Source organism: Cnephaeus nilssonii (genome assembly GCF_951640355.1).
Source record: "Cnephaeus nilssonii genome assembly, chromosome: 5".
NCBI lineage: Eukaryota > Metazoa > Chordata > Mammalia > Chiroptera > Vespertilionidae > Cnephaeus > Cnephaeus nilssonii.
The window spans coordinates 18,039,097-18,055,588 of record NC_137076.1 but is presented as its reverse complement, the minus strand read 5'-3'; the positions used below and the strand labels follow the sequence as shown (position 1 = coordinate 18,055,588).

The 16,492-nt window shown below is 54.5% G+C and overlaps 1 protein-coding gene across 3 annotated transcripts; it reads left to right on the top strand.

Annotated features, from left to right (window-relative positions):
• Positions 1 to 4,914: 4,914 nt before the first annotated feature.
• Positions 4,915 to 10,188, top strand: TMEM59L (transmembrane protein 59 like; the record flags this gene model as incomplete). 3 transcript variants are annotated; one of them, XM_079770835.1, is made up of 8 exons in its annotated part: positions 4,915 to 5,076; positions 6,286 to 6,427; positions 6,509 to 6,612; positions 8,017 to 8,169; positions 8,737 to 8,839; positions 9,180 to 9,297; positions 9,392 to 9,509; positions 9,765 to 10,188. In XM_079770835.1, 8 exons carry the CDS (start codon positions 4,915 to 4,917, stop codon positions 9,891 to 9,893), a joined length of 1,029 nt encoding a protein of 342 aa, XP_079626961.1. In that variant the 3' UTR covers positions 9,894 to 10,188. The 3 variants fall into 3 exon arrangements, with proteins under 3 accessions (XP_079626961.1, XP_079626960.1, XP_079626959.1); XM_079770834.1 differs by having other exon boundaries at positions 6,283 to 6,427; XM_079770833.1 differs by having other exon boundaries at positions 6,271 to 6,427.
• Between the last annotated feature and the right edge of the window lie 6,304 nt (positions 10,189 to 16,492).

Sequence of the window (16,492 nt, the reverse complement as noted above, 5' to 3'; positions counted from 1 at the left end):
GTCTGCCTTACTATTTTTGCGCAGGAATCCTCTGTGTTATTATTTTTGGCTATAGCTTGGGTTTCGGGACCCCCTTCAAGCCCAGACGCCTCATCCCCCTCCTCTCCGTCCCTGGCCGACCAGTACGCCCAGGAGGAAAGGGTTCCTGAACCCAAGGCCAGAAATGAGAGTTCCTGCCGGGCGGCGATTTGGGTCGAAGCCCCGCCCCCGGCCGCTCGCCTGAGAGGAGGTCTCTAACTCTCCTTTCACTGGGTTCCCTGAGGCCTGGACCTTCACGCATGTCCCTAACCAGTGAAGGGGGTAAAAGTGTCTGAAAGGGGCTCAGGAACCTCCACCTTGTTTGCTCAAGGATGTCCTCCATCCACCCCTGCTACTTGGGTCTTCAACTTAGAACCCAGACTGTCAGATAATAGAATTGGGGATTGGGGTTCTGGGGGCTCTACGCAACTGCCCCCCAATCTGGACTTTAGATGGGCTTGGGCTTTTACTGGAACCACCCACGCCTCTGCCTCAGTTTCCCCCTTGGCACAGTGGGTGACTCCTCGGCAGCCTCAGGGTTTCTGTGGAAAGATGCAGTGCAGCAGAGGGCCCCACAATCTAAGTGCTTAGCAGAGCACTGAGCACTGAGGACATGTGATTTTAGAGCAGAGGTGGTCCCCAGGCCTCAGTTTGTCACCTCTGAAAAATGGGGCCATAACCCCACCTGCCACTGGGTGGTCCAGAGGGTGAAGTGGAGGTGGCAGTTCTTGTATGGACTTGTGTTCAGGATATGTGCCCCCCCCTCAAAGTTTGACTCCCTCTTTGGAACACTTTAGGCTTCTGGAGGAAAATCTTGATATTTCCCCTCAATCTCTACTCCTCCCCAAGTCATCCCTGGGTCTTAGGGAAAAGCTCCCCCATCCACCCAGGTGCTCAGGCCAGAGACCTGGAGGCGTGCGTGACAACTCTCTCCTTAGTGCATCCCCCACGTCCCATCCATCAACAAATACTGTTGGCTCTGATTCCAAAATGCATCCCCATCCTGAGATCCTGACCCCCTTCTTCCTACCACATTTGTGTCTACGCCCCACCATCTCCCTCTGGGGTGTCGCTGGCTTCCTCTGGGGTGACCTTGACCCCATACCTTCCCCATAATCTTCTGTCCCCATCTGCATTGCAGGCAGAGGGAGGGAACTTTTAAAAGAAGTGAAGCAGGTCTCCTCTGCCCTGCCACATTCCTTCCCTCCCCTCCCTTCCTCTTCTCCACCTTCCTTTTCCCCTTCCTCTCCCTCACTACGCTCCAGCCACTGCGGCCCCATTTCCCCAAACGCATCAGGCAGGGTATTTGTACGTTTGCTGTTCCCTCTGCAGGAGTGCAGCTCCCCCAAATCTTCCCCCAGCTAGTGCCTTCTCTTCCTTCCACCAGGTCACAGGCCAAGTGTTGTCTTCTCAGAAAGACCTCCCACCCTTCCCAAGCACTCTCTATCCCTTTCCCCCTTTTAAATGGTCTTTGTAACTCAGCTCTTCAAACATCAGCTTTCTCTGGTGACTTATTTCCTTTAGACTGTGAGCACCTTGAGAGCCATTAGGACCCTCATGTTGGGTCCAGGACAGGAGAAGAGCTCAGCGAACATTTGCAAAATAAAAAGATAGAGAATTCTCAGTCCCGCCAAGCAGCAAGAAAACTCAGTCCAAGTGTATCCTGTTGCCTAGGGTCCTAGCCAGGCCCATGCCCCTGAAGTGCTGTGTGACGCAAGCCAGTAGCCACCCCTCTCTGGTCCTTACCTATAGAAGGGTATGGATCCTTTGGATTTCTCAATCCTGTCCAACCCTGTCCTGAAGTGTGCCCTCTGCCCTCTGGGTGATCTTGACCCCATACCTTTTACTTTAAGGAAAGAGTTGACCTCTGGGTGCACCCTTCCTTAACCTTGGTGTCCCTGTGACTTAACCCCTTCTTTCCCAGTTGCACCACCGCTTTGTACAGGAAAAGGAACCAGCATTGACAGAACTTCTAGCAAATATTGACCCAAGTCCTTGAAGATGGCTGGGAATGTACTGAGGGGGGCAGATGAAGGGAGGGCCCCACATGGGCCAGGGGAGGGGTTCCTCCTGAGTCTTTCAGTCTCTGCACCTAAGGATTAGGTTGGGGGAGACCCTCCAGCCCCAGCTCCCTGCGTCATTCCAGGGCTCTGAGGCGCCACTGGGAGGAGGCCATGGTTACAGCACCTTTAGGGTCCCATAGAGACCCAGAGCCAGTGGGAATGAGGAGGGCACAGAGCTGTCTCTCCCTTGAGACACCATCCCCACCCCCATCCCCTGCTTAGAGCTCAGCATGAGATTAGCTGCCTTTTGGTTCAGGCCAGTGTTCCCAGGAAGTGGTGACAGTGAGGGTCTGGACCTGGACTGGGGGTGGGGTGGGGAGCAGCAGAATAAGGTTCAGGACCTGTATGCATAAGACCGTGGTGCTTTATCATATCCAGCCAGGAGGCTGAGTCTGGGGAACTGGGATGCCTGGGTTACAGGCATTGGAGGTGGGAGTCCCAGGGTTGCCTCGGTCCCGGTCAGGGCCAGTGCACTGAGCCTGAGCTCCCGACCCCTCTTGCACTCTGGAGAACTTCGATTGTCTGGGGCCCAGGAGGCACTGACAGTTGGAGGGAGACATTGTGCCCCTTTCCCCTGCCTCCCCACTGTCAGCAATCGCTGGCGCCAAGAGGCCATGCCTTCTCCCCAGCCCGTACCCAACTTGGGGGTGGGGGTCAGCGGGGTCGTGGTGAGGGCGGCAAGGGACAAAGGGCGCTTGTCCGATGCCCGCGCTGACCGCTGCCGCTGCTTCCCGGACGCCGGGCTCTGCTGATTCACACCCAGGCCGGCCGCAGCGCGCCCCCCCTCCCGCCTGCAGCCCCCACCGGGCCGCCCCAGGGGGTAGGAAGTGGGGGGGGGGGCCGAGGGGCGGCGCCGAGTCAACTTTCCCTCTTAAGCCCCGAAGGAATGTCGGCGGATTTCCTGAAATCCGACCCTGGCCGCCCGCCGGCCCTCCCGCCCCTCACCTGGACCTGCTCCCTCGGGAACGACGGGAGGGGCGAGTGGGCTCACCTGGGGGGCCGAGGTCAATTCCTCCTTCCGCTTCGGCCCCCGGCAGCCTCCTGGAGCAGAAAGAGGGGCGACGGCAATCAAACCTTTTCCCTCCTCTCGGGAGACCTAGGCCAGCGGTCCAACCCCTCCTGCCTCAGTTTCCCCCTCCGCAGGACTCGGGTGTACTTCTTTTTTTTTCGCTCTAGGCGACGCCTCGTATCCCCGACGCGCGTCCACCCCCAATCTTGCCGTCTTTTGCTGCTCTTGTCACCTGGACCGACACCCTTGGCCACCCTGCGCCTCAGTTTCCTCGTCTGCAAATTGGGAAATGCTACTCGTACCTCCTTACAGATTTATTACAAGAAAATGCCTGGGAAAGGTTTTGTTTGCGATAAATGCAGGGCGGTAATTGTGGAAGGCGTAAGCGCTTGCGGCTCTGGAACTGACATGTGTGGGCTTGAGTCCTAGCTCTGCCCAAGGGTCCTGGGGCCTAGGCTTCCCACCGGGGAAACGGGACGTTGCCCGAGGCGCGGGGCTGGCGCGCGGTAGGTTAGACGCGGGTTTCCCCACACTCGCAAACCGCAGCTGAAGGCCCCGCCGCAGGGTCGCCGCGGCCTAGCCGGGAGGGGAGGGGGAGGGGCGCGCCAGGATCCAGATGTTCGGGGTTCACCAAGCACAGCCGCGCCTGATTAAGCCACGTGGGGGCCGGCCGAGGCCGCGGACATGAAAGCGGGGCGGCCGGCCGGGGAGAAAGCGTGCGCCATTCCAAATATCCGCCCCCCGGCCCCCCCCCCCCCAACCTCTGTTCCTTCCTCCTGGGCCGGAACCTGCGGCGCCCTTTGACCCATCGACCCCGCGGGGCTGCCGCCCCGTCTGCGGGGGCGGAGCGTAGAAGAGGCGCGGGAGGCCTCTAGGCCTTGGCAGGCACCTGTGGGGGACACCCTGGGGAGAAGGGGTCATTTTTACAGGAGACCCAGATTTAGAGGGGCACCCCCATTCCCATGCCTGACAGAGAGGAAGCTAGGGTTACCTAACGCTAGATTCACGGGGCTACCATTCCTCACCTTGGGAGTACGGCTTTTATGGAAACCAGAAGTGTCCGTTTGTCCCAAGTTTTCCCAAGACGATTAGAAAATTTAACAGCACTCCCCACTTACCTATCAGCACCTCTATGCCCCATCCCACTCAGTGCGGGCCGAGAGGCCCTCAGTCTGGGGGAGCAGGGGCCAGATCCCTCAGATCTGTGGGTCAGGGCTGGGCCAGAAGGAGACGAGGCTGGGGGAGCCCTGGGCGGGCTGAGAGGGCTTTTCAAAGGAGGCAAACTGCTCACAAGTTACCGCCCCCGGACTTGGGTGTCAAAGGAGATAATGCCGGGGACCTTCCCAAAGCCTTGCAACGCTCCCGACGCTTCATTTCCATTCTCTAGGCTTAAGCCCCGCCTCCGTCTTATCCTAACAAGCCCCTCCCTATTTCGGGTTCCTCGCAGTTCCTTCTGACTCAGTTGCCTGTTTTGGCCAGCCCAAACGTAGCCTCTTCCGGGAGGCCCTCCCTGATATTCTGGCAAATAGACTCCTCTATCTCATCACCCTATTTGTTTCCCTTTGGTCCGGGGCTCAGGCTGAGATCCTCTCTCCAGTGGGTACGCGATAGACCAGATGACAGGGGCCGCGATCCACCTGCCCGCATCCCTGAGGTGCAGCAGCGCCGCGGCCCCGCCCGTTCTCCGCATCCTCCGCTCCCCTCCCCCCCCCCACTTCCCAGGCTGCCTCACTCGGGTGACGTCAGCGACTGGGACCCCGCAGCCGCCGCAACCTCCGCGCCTGCGGGAGCCGACATCCTGCACCCCTAGAGCCTGGCGCAACCATGGCTCCGGTGGCGCAGCTGCCACTCCTGCTGCTGCTGCTGCAGCCTCCGTCCGCCACGCCCGCGCCGCTCGCCCGCGACCCCTTCGCCCCGCAGCTCGGGGACACGCAGAGCTGCCAGCTGCGATGCCACGATCGCTACCCTAGTCTGCAGCCCTCGCAGGTGACGCGCATGCGGCGCCAGCCTGAGGACCCGCGATCCCCCGACGCAGGAGCGGTTGGGGATGCGGGTCTCTCGGTTGGGGGCACGAGATGGGCTCCAAGGAGGGCTAGGCGGTCAGAAATGGGGGTTGTCTCTCCCACGGGGTTAGGTCCCTCTGGTGGGGGAGGGGCTGGGTCTCCTGAATGGGAGCAAGCGCAGGCACCCGGGTCCCCCGAAGGGAAGGGGATGTTCCTGCTTTGGGGGATGGCCTGGGGAGGGGGGTCCCTGCGATGGGAGAGGGTATTGAGATCCGATCCCTCAGATGAATGCGGGGTTGCGGGTGGGGGTGGGGTAGTCCCTTCAAGCAGGGGAGGGGTAGAGCGAGGACTGAGGATCCTAATGCCACCTGGCGGCTCTGGTTACACTCTGCTGCGCAAGGACCCTGGGGTGTCCAACCTGCACCTCCCTCAGTCCAGACAGGGCTCCTCCTACTCGCCCACCCAAGCAGCTGTCATATACTCCTCCCTTAACCCACTCAGAGCAACCAGCCCCCACTTGTACCTCCTCCCCCCTACCCCCCCCCCCCCCCCCGCAAAGCTGGATCCCAATTTTCCCAGGTCTGAAGGGTGACAGGGCCTTTTCTGAGCACCCCCTCCCCTTTCTCAGGACTGAGAATCCTCCTCAATCTCCCCTCTCCTCCCTGGAGCCTTTAAGGGCCCATTTCCCTCCACCTTCCCTCGTTTTCTAACCTTTCCCGAAGCCAGTGTCCTCCATTGTCTGTCCATCTTCCTCCTGAAGCCCAGTTTCCTTTTTGTGCTCCTTAGAGCTAAGAGCCCCCACTAATATTTTCAGCCTCATCCTAATGTCCCTAGATTTGAGGAAGGAAAACCAAATCTTTTTTAAAAAAATATATATTTTATTGATTTTTTGCAGAGAGGAAGGGAGAGGGATAGAGAGTCAGAAACATCGATGAGAGAGAAACATCGACCAGCTGCCTCCTGCACACTTCCTGCTGGGGATATGCCTGCAACCAAGGTACATGCCCTTGACCGGAATTGAACCTGGGGCCTCTCAGTCCGCAGGCCGACGCTCTATCCACTGAGCCAAACCGGTCAGGGCGGAAAACCAAATCTTACACCTCCTCCTCTGAGTGCTTCCAGTGCCCACCTCCTCCTGTGTCCCCCTCTGGCCTGAGCCCTGTGTTCCCCTTCCCAGGAGAAGCTGGAGCAGGAGGACCCCTCCAAGTCCCAGAATGAATATGACAGGGCCGTCTCCATCAGTGCTTGTGAGCGAGGCTGCCGCCTCTTCTCCATCTGCCGGTTTGTGGCCAGGAGCTCCAAACCCAATGCCACCCAAGCTGAGTGTGAAGCAGGTGAGGGCTGGCTGGGTGGGCCAGGGTGGGGAGAGATGGCCTGGGAAGATTGCTCCCAGTCACCCCCTCCTTCTCCTGCAGCCTGTGTGGAGGCCTACGTGAAGGAGATGGAGCAGCAGGCCTGTATCGAGGGCTGCTGGAGCCAGAACCCTGAGCTGGAGCCTGAGCCAGAGACCATGCAGAAGGTGGGCACCCTCCCACCTGCCACCCTGTACTTATACCCCCTTCTTTCTACCCAAATCCACACTCATGTCCAGAGTCTCCCGGGCTCTCTGATCCATGCTGGGCCTACTGGGTATCCTCGATCAACCATATCATGTCTCAAGCCTCAGTTGTCATCTGTGTCCCCCCTCCACCTCATTGCAAGAAGTAAATAATAGAAAATAGCCCCCATTCATCAAGCATGTATCTTGGTCCAGATCTGACCTCAGCCTGTCCTAAATTCCTCGTGCTGCCTGGAGGTACCAGGGACAATGCCATGCCCAAGGAGTCCAAGGTCACACCGAGCTGTGCAGAGGTGGCATCTAAAGCCACTGCCACCAGGGCGAATAAATTATTTCCTCAACTAAGTCATCTTCCGTGCCACCAGAGCTCACTTTATCGAGCACCCACTGCATGCCAGGTGCTGATCTAAGCACTTTTCTCATGGTGAACAGGTGCCCACTGTCATCTGGGTGGGGGGGGGTGGCTCAGAACTGAGGTTCAGAGAGAAGCAACCTTCCAAGCACACACACACACACACACACACACACACACACACACACACACACACTGCCCTCCCTTCCTCGCCACCCTGGGGAGAAATAATAACTGCTCGCTTATTAATAACTGCTCCCTCATAGTCATGAATGAATCTAGGCACGGCAGCATCAGAGGAAACCGAGGCACAGGAAACAATTCATTATAGCCAGAGACCCATGGGCTGGGATTCCACAAAAAGCCCTTCTTCCCCCATTTTCCTCCACCCACTCCAGCCTTTCACTGTTCATAAAAGACAGAGCACTATCATTCCTTCCTATTCTAAGTTCTCTCTTGATGCCACCAAAAGAATAATGATGGTGGCAAAATTTTTAATAATAGCAGCTATTATATAGTAGGCACTTGTGCTGTGCCATTGTCTAGTTCAGTGGTTGGCAAACTCATTAGTCAACAGAGCCAAATATCAACAGTACAACGATTGAAATTTCTTTTGAGAGCCAAATTTTTTAAACTTGAACTTCTTCTAACGCCACTTCTTCAAAATAGACTCGCCCAGGCCGTGGTACTTTGTGGAAGAGCCACACTCAAGGGGCCAAAGAGCTGCATGTGGCTCGCGAGCCGCAGTTTGCCGACCACGGGTCTAGTTAAAATCTTGTAGCGACCACATGAGGGAAGAGAATCATTCCCATTCTAGGGCTCAGAGAGAACGGTCTATTTTCCCCAGGGCACCCAGCCAATGAAAGGCAGCAGAGATCTGTGTTTCCCCTATGAAGCCCTGTTGCCCCAAACCATTTAGTGAATTCCAGTCACAGTGGACTCACCCATCTCCCTTCCCGTTGGTCAGTGCCCTACCTTAGTCACATTCTATACCCTGCTCTTCTCCTCGGCAGAGAAAGGTCCTGGAAGCTCCGAGCAGGGCTCTTTCGCTCCTGGACTTGTTTTCCACCCTCTGCAATGACCTTGTCAACTCAGCCCAGGGCTTCGTCTCCTCCACCTGGACATACTACCTGCAGACTGACAATGGGAAGGTGGTGGTGTTCCAGGTGAGGAGTCTGGCAGGGGCCACACCAGATCAGGGTAAGAAGGTGGGATACAATCATTCTTGGGTCATGAGATACAAAGTCTACAGCTGATGCTTCAGGCACAGCTGGATCCAGGAGTTCAGTGTCTCACTTTGCCACTTGCTTCTTCTTGTGGTGGCTTTATTCCCAGGCAAGCAGTTTACTCCTGATAGCAGGATGGATACTTAAGGCTCTAAATTACAACTTCTCTGGAGTTTTAACTAAGCAGGGTTTTACATGGATTGACCCTGGCTGGGTCATGTGACCACCTCTCAGCCAAACCCTGTGATTCAGTTGGCTTGGCCTGGATCATGTTCTTCAGGAGCTGGAGACTGGATTCAAGACAAATTGAGGGGCTCACCATAGCAGGGTACAACATCCCTGACATCATAGCCCCACAGAAGACTGTCCTTCCTACTCCCAGTGGGACTAGGTGCCCAGCTGGGCATGGGACAATGTAGGGCACATGTGGGACACAGGGAGGTGCTTCCCAGAACTGAGGGGTGCCTTTGGAAAGACCTTCTCTGTGCTGTCTTATTCTTGGTCCAGACCCAGCCCATGGTAGAGAACCTAGGGCATGAGGGGGCCCGTCTGCAGCGAGTGGAGGTGACCTGGAGAGGATCTCATCCGGAGGCCTTGGAGGTACACGTAGGTAAGGTCTGAGCCTAGACCAGTGTTCCTTCCATGGGTAGCTCCACTGCCATAAGGAGTCCTCCTGGCAAATCAACCCTCTAGGACTGGGATTTCTGTCTCACCTCCTGGGTTTTCATGGTCTGCTTACCAGGGTTCCATAATACATCTCCCAGGGTTTCCTGGTCTGTTTCCTAGGATTTCATGGTCCATCTCCCAGAGTTTCATGGTCCATCTCCCAGGGTTCTGATCTGTTCCAGGATTCTATGACCTCCAGGTCCTGACCTCCTTTCTCCTCTCAGTGGCTGCTGTGGCCTCTAAGGGAAGGCCTGGCAGCCACTGAGGAACAACCTGTCTCTCAGACCCTTTAGGCCCCTTGGACAAGGTAAGGAAGGCCAAGATCCGAGTCAGGACCAGCAGCAAGGTCAAGGTGGAGTCTGATGAGCTGCAGGACAATGACTTCCTCAGCTGCATGTCCCGGTGGGTGGCAGGACCCTGAGGGTGGGATTGGGGCAGGAGGGGAGGGTTCCCAGACCCCACTAGGGTCACTGAGTATACCTGCCGCGTTGCGCAGGCGCTCGGGGCTTCCTCGCTGGATCCTGGCCTGTTGCCTCTTCCTCTCTGTGCTGGTGATGCTGTGGCTCAGTTGTTCCACTCTGGTGACTGCTCCTGGCCAGCACCTCAAGTTCCAGGTGGGTGGGGCCAGTGGGTGGGCCTGGAGGAGGGGTAGGGGAGAGTTGCTCCATAGTTCAGGATGGGGCTACCCCCTCTGCATGGAGGCAGGACCCTTGACTTGCTGTGTGATGTCGGGCAAGTTTCTTCACTCCCTTGTTAAATGGGGGGAAGAACGCCCCCTGTCCTTAGTCAGAGTGACCTGAGATCAGGGGTGGGAAGGAGCCTTGCAGAGTGAGGCTCATTAGCCTTCCCTTCCTCCTCTTCCCTTACAGCCTCTGACCCTGGAACAACACAAGGGCTACATGGTAGAGCCAGACTGGCCTCTGTATCCTCCCCCGTCGCACGCCTATGGGGACAGCCCCCCACCCTACAAGCTGAAGCTGGACCCGACCAAGCTGTAGGCCACCCTTGAACCACGTACAGCCAGGGGCAGGGGAAGCTCCATCCTCACTGCCCTGTGCCCAGGGCTCCAGGCCAGGGTGGGACCATCCTTGGGCTCCTGCACCCCCAAATCCTCTCTCCCTGGTCCCATCCCTCACCCCACTGGATCCTGGGATTGCCATGCTGCCACTTCGGGGGGTGGGATCTGGCGTTTGTTCCTCTCTGAGCCTCCTTTCCCTGGTGCCTGCTACTTTTTGTTTTCTATTGTGTAGCTTCATGAGTATTGAACCCAAGTTCTGTGTCGCCTTCCTCCTCTCTCCCCTGGAGAGGGTGCATTTCTGAAGCCTCAGAGGAACCAATCGTCTTGTGGTAGGGCTCCCCCCCTTTTCCCCACCTCACCTCTGGAGATCCAGCCCCATGGGAGGAGACCCTCTCCGGAGGACTGTGGACAGCTCCGTGCTGGGAGGGTGGGTGACTAAGGTTGGAGTTGCAGCATGGGGGTCAGGAGGAATAAACAGTGTACATAAAAGATGTCTTGAACCAAGCTTGCTTCTGTTTGTCTTGGAAGAGTGGCCTGAGCATGGCCGTGACCTCTGCCCATCAGGCCCTTTCTGAGATGGGAGAAGCCCTGGGAACTCCCTGTGGCTCGTGTGCCCCTAGAGGTTGATTCACTTGGGCTTTCTGCCTTCTGCTAGAGTCAGCCATGGTGGTGGTGGTGGTGGTGGTGGTGGTGATGGGATGATAGGACCAACAGGAGCTGGGAAGAAGGAGGAGTGAGAAGTTGGTGTTCCTTTCCACATGTCCCTCCCTTCACCCACCTCCATCAAGTGAGCCTTCAGCCTGGGCCTGGTAACAGCTCCCCATTGCTGCTTGTCCTGCACACTGCACCACCTGTGTCAGTACCCAACCTTGCCCACGCCTTTGCAAAGAACCCCTTCATTACAGCGCTCCTGGGTCTTCCATTCTCAGTGTCTCCTGCTGCTGCTAGGACCCTGCCTGATGCCCTGAGCATCAGGATTCAACATAAAGGCAGTTAGGCCCCCAGGTGTCATTCTGGGCCCGATTTGTGGTTTCAGGGCCGCCCCTGGGAACGTTGCCAGGAAATGAGACCTGGACAGAGATGAGAAGTGGAAGCAGGCCAGCCCTGCCCAGTAGAACTTTCTGTGATGACAGAAACGTTCCGCCTGCAACCCCCCCACCTCCCGACCAGCCACATGGTGTTACAGAGCCCTTGCAGTATAGCTAGGTGACTGAAGAACTGTATTGTTCATTTCCTTCAGTTTGAGTTGATATATATTTAAGGTTTTTCCTCTATTTTTTTTTTGTGGTGGTAAAATATGTAACTCACATAGAATTTTAAACAGTATTGAAGCATACAAATCAGTGGGATTAGACTCACCCACAGTGTTGTGCAAACATCCCTACTGTCAATTGAAATGGCTACCAGAACTGCTTAGCCCAGCTGGGAGGGCCCCTAGTGGTCCTTTCCCCTACATCTCCACCCTGTCCTCTTCATCCCAATGGCTCCAGACACCTGGTGGCCCCCGATTCTGACCTATACTCACTCCACCTTATCCCACAGCAGGACCTGTCCCCTTGGCTTCCAGTCCACATGCTTCTCTATCACCGTGGAAACCACCCGAGGTCCAAGCTACCGCCTCCTCTCTGAGCTCCCTGCTTCCCCTCCAGCCACCGTCCAGCTCCATGCAGCAGCTGGGAAGCTGTCAGTATTATACAAATCCAAACCCAGACATCACCTTTTTTCTGGGTTTACTGCTGCCATGAGGAGCCCAAACATGTACCAACATGACCCCCCCACCCCCCCCCCACCCCCCGCCGCACACACACACACACACAATCTGGCTCCATTAACTTTAACCATTTCTGGCCCTGGCCTGGTAGCTCAGTTAGAGTGTTGTCCCGATACACCAAGGTTGCATATTCGATCTCCCATCAGGGCACAGACAAGAAGCAACCAATGAATGCATAAATAAGTGGAACAACAAATGGATGTCTTCCTCCCTCCTCCTCCTCCCTCTTCTTTTTTCTTCTTCTCCTCCTCCTCTCCCTCCTCCTCCTTTATCCTCTTCTTTCTTCTTCTTCTCCTCCTCCTCCTCCTCCTCCTCCTCCTCCTCCTTCTCCTTCTCCTTCTCCTTCTTCTCTCTCAAATCAATAAATACATTAAATAAAACACACTAACCACTTCTACAGAGACTCTGCCTGCCTCTCACTCACTATGCTCCAGCTTACTATGTTCCTTCCAACCCCAAGGCCTTTGCACATGCATTTCCTTCTTCCAGGAATACCCTTGTAGCCTGGCTCTGCCCAAATTCTTAACTAAATATGCTCCTCAGCAGAAGACATCCCAGCCATCCCAAACTGGGCTAGCATTCCCTGTTATACCCATGTTTAGTTCCCTGTCAATCTCCCTGTGCTTAACATAGTAATTGTTAAACAATTAGTAATTATAAAATAATTAGTAATTACTTATTTCAACATTGGTATAACATCATTTTATAAGCTCCATGAAGACATCTTCCATGGGTCTCCTAGACGATGGCGCATGGAGCAGGGATCAGTATGTGTGCTTGGGTTTCTCCTTGTTTCCCTCTCAGACCCAGAAGCAGCCTCACCCCGTCAAGTCCATCCCCTATGTGGGGTCAGACCATGTCCCTCCCCTACTGACTCCCATGACTTCCTCTTGCTCCCAGACATCACCTAATTCCCTCTTAAGGGCTTTTAATACTTGTCAACCTGCCAGGCACCTCTCCTGTTGTGTCCCTCCCACCTTTTAGTCTACCAACAAAATGGGCTCTGTCCTCATTGTTTCTTGCAGTAACATCAATGGTCCAGCCCCTGGGCCTTTGTTACAGCAGCTGCTCCTTCCATTGAGAATGCTATCATGGGCTTGGTAGGAATCTACCTGATACCTGTCACCCTCTTCTTCCCTCCTAATAGAACTCTGGTTTGCTTTGACCAAACCTATGTGGCTCAGGGGAAGTTGAGCAGCATGACCCAAGCCTCCTCTGGTATTGGTGGGATTTCTTGGGAGAGTGACATGCCCTGTTAACTGGGGTTGCTGAGCTGGGAGGATATGTCTGGAGCTACCAAGGGTCATATGTCACCAAATGACAGAGCCTTCCAGACAGATGGAGAGAGACTGTCTTCATGACATTGCTGGAAGTCCTGGTTCAAGCTGTGCCTGAAGCCCACACTGCCTCTTGATTTTTGGTTTATGTCAGTTTGCATTGAGCTTCTTGGAACTCAAAAGTTGTGACTGATCTCTGAATCTTTTTTCTCCCTTCTCTCTCTCGAGATTGTGTTTTGTTTGCTGCTGTGTGTCTAGTGTATTCATTCTTCTTTTTTAAAAGTTTTAAAACCTCATCTGAGGATATGTTTATTGATTTTTAAAGAGAGGAAAGGAGAAAGAGAGACATCAATTGGTTACCTCCCATATGCACCCCGATGGAGGATCGGACCTGCAACCCAGGTATGTGCCCTTGACCAGGAATTGAACCCATGACCCTTTGGTATGCCAGCTGATGCTCTAACCACTGAACAACACAGGCCAGGGCTCTAGTGTATTAAATCTGAAAGCTCTGGTGACCAGCCCAAGGCTGGGCCAAGAGTGAATGCCTCGTAGATGTGGAATTAATAACGCTAGGCGGTGAGGGTAGAAACCATGAGTGCTGTGGATGTGTGGAAAGGGGAGACGACTCCCTTTGAGGAAGGTGATAAGTGGTGGCTGCCTGGAAGAGGTGGCAGCTAATTCGGGCTTTGAGGATGGATAGCATATGGGGAGAAGGGAGGTTGTCCCAGGTGCATGAGTGTGTGTTGGAGGTGTATGTGTGTTCCAAGAAAAGTAATACCTGCTCACATCACCTGCCCTTCTGAGGGGTTCACTGGGAGAGGGGGCCCGAGTGCCACGCAAAGGGCTTTGGGCCCCTTTTGGGGTTACAGGAGAGAGAGGGCCTTTGCTTCCATCTGGGGGTCCTTTCAGGGGTGGGGCCAGCAGAGGTGACCGTGTGAGGAGCCCTGACTCACCACAGCTCTCTCAGCCTCAGGGTTCTTTTCTGTTCTCCCAGTTCTTCCAGGCATCTTGGCCCTTCCTCCACCTTCCTGCTGCACCCAATGCAGACCTGATGGATGGTGGGTGGTGGGTGGTGGCTGGCATCATGGCAGTAGTGCTCATGTGTCCTCATAACACAGGGTTGTCATGGCAACCGGCTGTCCTGTTTTCCTGGAGACAGGCCTGAGTTCTGGGCCCTGGGAGGTAATCTGCTGAGGAAGGGAGGGAGGCAATGAGGTATCCCTGTAATACTTCCCCAGGATGGGGACTCATATCTTTACCTCCTGTGTATTGTGGGAGGTGCAGGCTAAGCCCCCCTGGGGGCTACACAAGTTCCTGCTCAGGGCCAGGCATCAACCCAATAGGGAAGCTGAGGCCTCCAGGGGTCCTGTATCATGTGACTCTGCCCATCACCCACTTCATACCCAGTCCTACCAGACTCTACACGGCTCCTGGCACCCTCCCTCCTCAAGGTCCCCAAACAGGCCATTCCCTCTTCCTGGAAGGCCCTGCTTTCTTCCTGGCCACGTCTTCAGCCTGAATGTCCCTCCCTGCCCTCCTGGCCTAGCCTGGCCCCCCTAAGTAACTATGCCCCAACTCAAGCCTCTATCATGTTGACAATTATATTATTGCTTCTTTGCTTATGTGATGATTGGTTTAATAAATGTTCCCTCTGCCAGATGTGACGCGCGAGCAGTCTCAGTCACAGCTGTGTCCCACACTCCAGGAGGCTGCTCTCAATACATCTTTGTCGACACCCTCCCTCCTTGCTCCAAGCTTTGCCCATGTCACCCCAGCCAATGTGGTTTCTTCTCTCTATCTCTTAGGCTCTTTCTGGCATCAGGTTTGGGGCCTACACATTACTTCCACCTGAAACATTCTGGGCCCTTCCACACAAAAAATGTTTTGGAATGTTCTGGAACATCCTAGAATATTCTGTCCCCTGCTTTTATTAAAGCTGGACATCACCTCCTTGAAGAAGCTGTCCCTCACCTATGGCTAAAGTAGTCCCTCTCCGCTTGGTGGCTCTCAGCCCATTGACTTCATGGCTGTTATCACCATCAGGAAAGGCCTTGGTCATTGATCAGTTTATGTGTCTCAGATTGTCTTTCCCATTAGAATACAGTAAAAATGGGTGTATATTGCTGTTTGTGAATCAGTCCTGGTGAGTGTGCTCAGTGGTTAGAGTGTTGGCCCACGCACCATAGAGTCATGAGTTTGATTCCAAGTCAAGGGCACATACCTGGGTTGCAGGTTCCATCCTGGCCCTGGTCAGGGCGCATACCGGAGGCAATCAATTGATGTGTCTTTCTCACATCAATGTTTCTCGCTCTCCCCCACCCCCAGCTCCCTCACTCTCTCCCTTCCACTCTCTCTAAAAATCAATGGAAAAAATATCCTTGGGTGAGGATTAACAAAACAAAATGAATAAAAAAGAATATACATTCCAGAATATTCTGGAACATAAGGGCAGGGATCTTGCCTGACATGCTTACAGCCCAGCACCTGGCTGCTGGAGGGAGGCAGCACGAGACCAGGAGATGGTGGTGAGCTCCAGGGTAGGAAGGCTCTGACGTTCTCCTGATGGGGCCTTGGGCAAATTACTTACTCTGAGCCTCTAGGTCTTTTTTTGTAATAGAAGTATAATTCACAAACAGCAATATTCACCCATTTTTACCGTATAGAGCCATGAATGTTTACACTCCTGTGACCCAAGTACAGAGCACCCCAAGCCCCTGTGGGTCCCTCTTGACCCTTTCCAGTTGGTCAGCCCCCAGAGGCAGCCCCAGGTCTTACCCATATCACCTTGGCTCCATCTGGCCTCTTTTATTTTCGCTTTTGTAAAAAATAAACTGGCTTTAATGAAGCAAAATTTACATACAATAATGCAACCACTTTAAGCACTCAATGAGTTTTGACAGATATAAGCCCCCTTTCCTGTTGCTACATAATCAAGAAATAGAACATTTCCATCACTTCACGGCCTCGTGCCCCTTTGTGGTTAGTGCCTTCCCTCCCTGATGATCCACACCAAGTGGTCCCTGGCCTATAGATTAGTGTGGTCTGTCTGTGAACTTCACATAAATGGATTCATACAGTGTGTTCTCTTTACACCTGCTTCTTTCACTTAATGTCAGCAAGATCCCCCTGTGGGATGCATGTAGCACTGGGTTGTTCCTTTTCCTTGCTACGTAGTATTCCATTATGTGACTATGTCATTGTTTGTTTATCCACAGACCTGTTGGTGGACCCTTAGGATGTTTCCAGTCTAGGGCTGTTATGACCATTTCTGTTCACATCTTTGGTGAAACCATGTCTTCCTTTCTTTTGGATAAAGACCTGTAGTAGGTTGAGTGGTGTCCCTACCCTCTTCATTTTATGTCCACCTAAAACCTCAGAATGTGACCTTATTTGGAAATAGGGTCTTTGGCTCTAGCTGGTTTGGCTCAGTGGTTAGAGTGTCAGCCTGCAGAATGAAAGGTCCCAGGTTTGATGCCTGGGTTGCGGGCTCCATCCCCAGTAAGGGGTGTGCAGGAGGCAGCCAATCAA